This window comes from Mizuhopecten yessoensis, unplaced genomic scaffold, assembly GCF_002113885.1.
Source record: "Mizuhopecten yessoensis strain PY_sf001 unplaced genomic scaffold, ASM211388v2 scaffold1137, whole genome shotgun sequence".
Lineage (NCBI taxonomy): Eukaryota > Metazoa > Mollusca > Bivalvia > Pectinida > Pectinidae > Mizuhopecten > Mizuhopecten yessoensis.
Window position 1 is genome coordinate 6391 of NW_018403896.1, and position 8000 is coordinate 14390.

General features: G+C 35.3%; 1 protein-coding gene across 1 annotated transcript; it reads left to right on the plus strand.

Moving 5' to 3' along the window:
- The first annotated feature begins 221 nt into the window (after window positions 1-221).
- On the plus strand, window positions 222-7266 carry LOC110457349 (acetylcholine receptor subunit alpha-1-A-like). Its single transcript, XM_021508580.1, has 3 exons — window positions 222-300; window positions 2943-4214; window positions 4374-7266. Exons 1-2 carry the CDS (start codon window positions 222-224, stop codon window positions 3458-3460), a joined length of 597 nt encoding a protein of 198 aa, XP_021364255.1. The 3' UTR covers window positions 3461-4214; window positions 4374-7266.
- Window positions 7267-8000: the final 734 nt, after the last annotated feature.

An 8000-nucleotide genomic window follows, 5' to 3' on the forward strand; every position in this document is an offset into this window, starting at 1 on the left:
CGTCACATAACATGAGAAGGCCGTCACATTACATGACGAGGCCGTCTCATTAAACGAGGAGGCCGTCACATTGCATGAGGAGGCCATCACATTACATGACGAGGCCGTCACATAACATGAGGAGGCCGTCACATTACATGAAGAGGCCGTCACAATACATGACGAGGCCGTCACATCACATGACGAGGCCGTCACATTACATTAGGAGGCCTTCACATTACATGAGGAGGCGGTCACATTACATGAGGAAGCCGTCAGGTTACATGAGGAGGCCGTCACATTACATGAGGAGGCCGTCACGTACGTGACGGCCTCCTCATGTAATGTGACGGCCTCGTCATGTGACGGCCTTCTCATGTATTTGGACGGCCTCCTTATGCAATGTGACGGCCTCCTCAGGTAATGTGACGGCCTCCTCATGTAATTTGACGGCCTCCTCATGTAATGTGATGGCCTTCTGCCAATGTATCACAGTAACATTGATGTGGAATACCCAATTTTCTCTTTGGCGTCCTTGGCCTATATGTTTTTGTTTCTATATAAATACACGTTTATAACAAAGAGCCTATAAGGATATATAACAATCCCTTCACATCATTCTAAGATATATGGATGATATTGTGTATAAAATAAAAGATAAAATATATAACCTGTTTTACGTCAGCCGCTTACCTCGACGTTTACCGATACAATCAGCAACAAATGCGTCTGACTACCAAACACGGTGCAATATACTCTTTTTCCAAATATCATGATGCTGCGACACATTGGCAGGTTTTATTGTCGCTATCACAAATTTGTTAACCACAATACGCTATGTTATTCCACTCTCAGATCATTGTATAAACACGCAGACTGTTAGATAAATATGAGTTATATACCACACGTGGTATATGACCTTCAAGCGTTTTGATTGGTCGAGAAGATTAACTTTGACCGGGAAGACTTTTTCCACGTGCTTTTTGCCACCTGCTGTTTTGTTTACGTCGTCGGCTGTCAACATCCGACAAATGTTGGTGACGTTGTGAGGTTATGTGGAAAGGGTGGTTATTAAGGCAATATTTAAAGATGATACTTAAAGATTTGATCGCTAGTTTTAAGCAAAATTGCTACAGACGCTCGATATCGTTTTGACGTCACACCGTCGCGTGTCTAGGTCGTGAAACCAAAACAAGATCTGTCACAGTGTCGGGAAATATTTCGTTCTCCCAACGTCCCGTTATCGCTATTTAGACGGTCTGACTATGGCTGAACTTTCACTATAAACGTCAACCATAGAACCGTCACGAAGAAACGTAGGCCTAGAAACGTAGGCCAATGGTTTTGGATATTGACAGCGATAAGTTCGTCTACAACGGTTCATCACTTGGCGGGAGGCAGACTTCGTACGATATCCTTACGCGCATATAGTCCGTGGTTAATTTATATAAATTAATGCAATACTGCTACTCTCAATATTTAAAATTGTTCATCTATTTTATTTTTTCACGAAGTTGTTGCCGAAACATTAATTTTGACAATAATTAAATTTTTAAAAAAAAAAGTCATTTTTGAATATTAATGAGGGACTTTTTACATATGGGTCATATCACTACGCCAGCCTTGTCAACAAACACATGTGTGTAAGTTATTTCCGACTGATCATGAGATTGTGGTAGAAACAGATCACACGACTCGTGGTTGTTGAGGATGGTATTTATTTCACTCTCGTTAGTTAATTTTCAAAAGTTACAGAAAGACACTCGCTAAAACTCGTGTCTTTTGTAACTTTTGAAAATTAACTAACTCGAGTGATACATACCATATTCAACAACCACTCGTTGTGTAATCTCTATTATACAAATGAATATCGACAAATTTGATATTAGATCAGTAATGCCCCTAGATTGTCGCATTCCAAAGCCTGGTTCTTTCTTTGACAATGAAATGAAAATATTATCATTTTTATTGACGCTCTTTACACTGTTCTTGTCCGTCCTAAGTCTATATAACGCAACACAAATACTTGAAACTCACTACAACGGTTACCTTTAACTATTTAGACGGTTCCGTCTTCTTGTAGCCTAACGTCTTTAGAATAATAAACAGAATTCAGGATCCAAGATAAAATAGCTTCTCTTATGAAAAATGATGAAATATCCCGATATAAAATCTTATCTTATAAAACAGAAATAAATATACTCGATATAATTACTTATCCTATGAAACATGATTTGATATCACCAAACTAATATCTTATCTGATGCAACAGAATTAACTATCCCCGATAGAATAGCTTATCTTCTGAAACATGATTAAATAAACCCGACAAAATTTCTTATGAAACAACATTAAATATACCAGAAAAAATATCTAATCTGATATATATATCCTTTAGATTTAAGTAACAGCTCAATAAATGACCTCCTCTTAATGAAATGAAAGGCAAAACAGTCTGATAATATGTTTTATTTTTCACGAAAGCCTTACGTTTCAGATTAACATATTAAATATGAAGAAATAATCCCAAACTGTATAGATATGTACTACATCATCATTTGGATACTTTATCGAACAAAGCAGGAGTGTCTAAGTCTTCCATAACCTTTATAGAAATACAGTAAAGGGGAAATGTCTAGGGGTCGTTTATGGTGTTTCACATTTTCCTACAACGAAGATGTATTTCAAAGTAGTATTTTAGGTCACCTGAGACAGAGTCTCAACTGACCTATTGCGATTGCCTTTTGTCTGTCGTCGTGCGTCGTGCGTCCGTTAACCATTTGCATTTTTTTAATTCTTCTCCATAACAACTGATTCAATCAGTGTCCAGTTTTTAGGCTGGTACACAAGTTTGTGTTAAAACCTTGTAGCGTAAAATGTGAGAGTAAAATTCTTAAAAAGTTTATGCCCAAGAACATGCATTTGTTTTACATGAATATGACTTATTATTGTTTTCGTTGCAGGAATATACCTGACAGTAACCATGGGGATGACCTCTTTATCAATAATTCTCGTGGTATTCGTTCTCCAACTACACCACGTAGGACCACATCAACGACCCGTTCCAAGATGGCTGAGGTTTATATGCGTAGAAATTCTAGCGCGTATAATGTGCATGCGCACTTCGCAGATTCCGGCATCTTACAGCAATGACTTTCGCAAAGATGACATGTGCCTCACAACTTTCTTCGAGAACGTTGACGGACATAATTGCAACGGAAATCTTCCACAAAATACTTTAAAATACCACGATAAAATCATAGATGTGGAAAGAGACACCACACATAGAAGGATTACTAAACACCTAAAAGTTTTAGTTGAAAAACAAGACTTTGATGACCATCACCAAGACATTGTGAATGAGTGGCGGTTTGTGGCATTAGTAATGGACAGGATTCTATTCTGGGTGTTCCTGTTTGCTTCTTTAATCTCCTCAATAATGATATTAGTTGTTGAACCAATGCGAAAACCACCGGTGTGATGACAGTACAACGTTTTTGTTGTGTGTATATATAACAGTAACTACAAATTATCAAAAACGCATTACAAACAAGGGATACTTTAATGGATACCATCTTATTACCTCCCCTTTCAATGACTATCTCACACGTTGCGTCATAACAAACGAATAATTATATATTTATCGCAAGTTGTATTCTTTATTTTTCCATAATTCAAAACGCTGCTCAACACTTCGTGGCGTCGCGCTGTGTCCAAATATTGAAACTGAAATAAATACTGAACAAAGGACATTTAATAGGGGTGACAAAACCTGTTTAAGATACATGCTATTTATATGTAATTACGTCTAGACATGTTGGACCACATTTATATATATTTCTACAAATTTCAGTAAAATGTATTTAGAAAAACAAACCAATAAGGGAGGTAATCCGGTATAGTGTCATGCCTTGTAGGCGTCGCTTTGCCTACCTCGATAGAGGTGTCCATCTTATATAAAAGTGACGTTACCACCACAGATATGCATGACTAGTACGAGAAGTGTGAATGCAATGTTATAAACGAGACATCAACATTTTGCAAATGAATTATTGCGAATGTATAAAATTACAAAATAATGAAATGGCTGTGTCAGAGAACATGCGACAGAATGAGTATATATGTGACATCAGGTGAGTAGTTATTGTACTTGGATAACAGAATGAGTATATGTGTGACATAAGGTGAATAGTTATTGTACTGGGATAACAGAATGAGTATATATGTGACATCAGGTGAGTAGCTATTGAACTGGGATAACAGAATGAGTATATGTGTGACATACGGTGAATAGTTATTGTACTGGGATAACAGAATGAGTATATCTGTGACATCAGGTGAGTAGTTATTGTACTGGGATGACAGAATGAGTACATGTATATGTGTGACATCAGGTGAGTAGTTATTGTACTGGGATAACAGAATGAGTATATGTGTGACATCAGGTGAGTAGTTATTGAACTGGGATAACTGAATGAGTATATGTGTGACATCAGGTGAGTAGTTATTGTACTGGGATAACAGAATGAGTACATGTATATGTGTGACATCAGGTGAGTAGTTATTGTACTGGGATAACAGAATGAGTATATGTGTGACATAAGGTGAATAGTTATTGTACTGGGATAACAGAATGAGTATATGTGTGACATCAGGTGAGTAGTTATTGTACTGGGATAACAGAATGAGTATATTTGTGACATCAGGTGAGTAGTTATTGTACTGGGATAATTTCTAGATCCGTCAGTAAAGGTTGTATCGACACTATTAACACGTTCGACATTGTCGGCACGAATACTGACCTGCCAGAGACAGCCAGTACGAGTAAACTATTCGTGTACATCATACGTACACGTGCAGTTTAGTGAAATGTGTGTACTATTGCGTGCGTCATCATCATTTGTATATATAACGTTACCATTTACCTTTTGAATGATCAGTATCATAAATGCAATAGGATACCGTGAGATTATTGTTCGGTGGTGTTGTACGGACTCATATATTGTTCTATTTTGCAAATGTACATTCTGCATATAGATAGATCTGTTTGTTTCAAACGGTATGATAACATTTATATTTTTATTTTTTTTCAAATTTGGAATAATAATCAAATTATGTTTATTTTAAGTGTTATTCATTTGATGCAAAATATCTATAATTTCATAAACGAAGTTTGAAACAGAACAAATGTATGTCGACGTGACCTTGCAAGTATACATGTATACAGATTACGCTCGGTTTTTATTTTCCTATATCTTAATAATTCATTTTTTATTTGTATTAGTCATTACCTACTTCTGTAAGAAAGTAAAACATACAACTGGCAAAATGATAATAGATGATATCAAACACTATTTATTTAGCGTCGTAGGATGTTTATGAAATTCCTGTAGTGAGTTAAATAGTGTAGTGTTTAAACACCCACATATTAGAATAACTTGGTATACCTTCAAAAACGTATTTACAAAGTCATTTTCTGTAATCATTCCCGATTCCTTAATTACACACCATAGTTTAACGGAAATTTCTCTGTTCTTTATTCGAAAAGTGACAACCAAGGAGGATATTTGAACTACGATCTCGACTTACTTTAACTGCGGATATATCTTACTAGATGTTATTATGTACTGATTTATTATAGAACCTTAAGCCCAGAAAGGGATAGCATAGGTTTGTTTTAATTGTTGATCTAATGAAAACAATACCAGAGGATAAGATAAATGTATTACTTAAGTAAACCTTTTTATTTGTAAAGCCTTTTGTTTACTTGGCGTTTATTTTCAATTTCATTTCCTTCTCTGAAAATGACTTTTCACTTCATTTGGTAGTACTCTGACTGGTAGATTTCTAAAGTTCGAGTGTGCTTTGCGTGTGTGGTTGAAAGAAAATAACTAATCTTTTAATACATTTTTGTCTAGTCGGCCATTTTGTGTTGATGACGAATGCAAGGACCGCAGTATGTTATTGTGTACAGCCCTTTATGCAGCTGCATGGACGATATAGACGAGTTTTAGTTTCTTCCTAAGTCTTTTGATATAAAGACTAATGAGTATCGCCCTAAGGGTCATCATCTAGATTTACTTATTTTCTTGAAATATATGTAAACTGTTTAGCCGGGTTAGTTCTTTTGTGTAAATTATGTGGATTTGAATGCGCCTCGAATGAGACTATTTTGTAAAGTATCGTCACGAGTTGTGTCAGTTGAAGGCCAGGCATTATTCTAAATAACCTAACACTTCTAGGCTCACTGTTTAAAAGTCAGCCTGTGTTTGTTAATGTGTTTCGGTGAATATTTTAAGTAACCTGAATGTTTGTTATGATTATTTTCATAGTAGAAGATTGACGATCTGTTGTACGTAATGCAGTAAGTGTTAAATGACAAATAAGCTAGAAGTATCAGGCTCTAAGATTGACCATTTGTTCTGTAGACTGGAGACATACACATATATCATTCTACTAATGTTACTTTGTATAGGTTAAGAATTATTGTATACCAGATATGGAGTGTAACATATAAATATAAACAGGGGAGAAATAACCTAAGACACTGTTATTATCTGTCTTCATCATATAGGCGACATCAAAAATGAAAATTGAAACTGAATTAAAACACCAGATGATACTGTCTCCGGCAAGGGTACATATTTCCCAGCCTTTGTCATTCTTTTGTTCGAAGGCACAGACTAAGATTTTTGCAGCTGCTTCTTTAAGTAACTTCTAACACATTGACACATGGCTGCTTACAAGGCGAATTTTCAAAAATACCAATAGAAGGGTAGGTATTGAAAGCAATTTAAAGAATTTGCAATATTTTAGGAAAATTACAATATGTAACAACGTACTAGTAAATTCTATGTAAACTAATTTTAATAAAACATTCCTCATAAATGTAAACAACAACAACAAAAATGAAATTATAGAAGCTGATCTTAGCCACAAAACATCACACAACTATTCATAAGTTTAAACTATTGACCTTTCTTTTTAATATTAAATATCTATTGGGTTTGAAATTTAAATCCAAATTTCATAATCATTCCTTGTTTATCAGAAACAAATTGATGATTGAAAAACAATTTTGGCTGGTCAACCTTAGTTAACAATTGTGTGAAGTATAATTGCAATAGGTGTGTGCACGTGTTTTCACACGGCGTGTGTCAGGTATACCGTTTGGTTGAAATCGTGACGACGTCCGATGCATGTTGTCTGAAGGTGCTTTCTTAAATTGTTGGAGAATGCGAGAACACTGGCCGAAACATGTAAATTAAACTGCTGTTCACATTTTATACAATACACAACGTTGCTTTGTTATCTGTTCAGTACATCACGTCATCGCTACGTCCTAATGATCATGTCATCATAATAAACTGTTTTGCATGTCTTTACCCATCAGTATGGACCTCGAAAAACACGTGCATTCCCTGACACAATTCAATTCAGTAAGTGTAAATGTTGCAAATGTTTATAGGGCAATACCTCCTTAAAAAGATTTTGTGATTCTCGTAAAAAACTCTAAGATTCTTATAGTTAAAATTAATTGAGTCCGTGCATATGCCGCTAATTACATATAATTATGTATACTCTATGGTACATTCCTATTTCCTTCGTATTATTCGCATATTTAAACTTTGATCTGTAGCATTACATGTTTATAGGATACACATCCTTGTTAACTAAACAAAAGAGAAGGTCCTGATAGTGAGGAACCGTTGTTCGCCACTTGCCGATATGTACGATAGCCTACCGATGCTATAGGTACATTTAGTCGTATGCGCTCGCAATTTGGTACGGGTAGGCCAGCTCACGAATTCTAATGATTTATTAATAATAACAATTATACTCGTGTAACTATCAAAGTTTGTTTTCTTGATACAATTGTTACAAAAATATAGCCGCAAAATTTGATAACATACAAACGAGGTTTATAATTTAATTAATATAATTTATGACTTTAGTTATTAAGAAAACACAGACATATAGAAAACTATTTCTTCAATTACATGTACAGAATGTCAATGTCT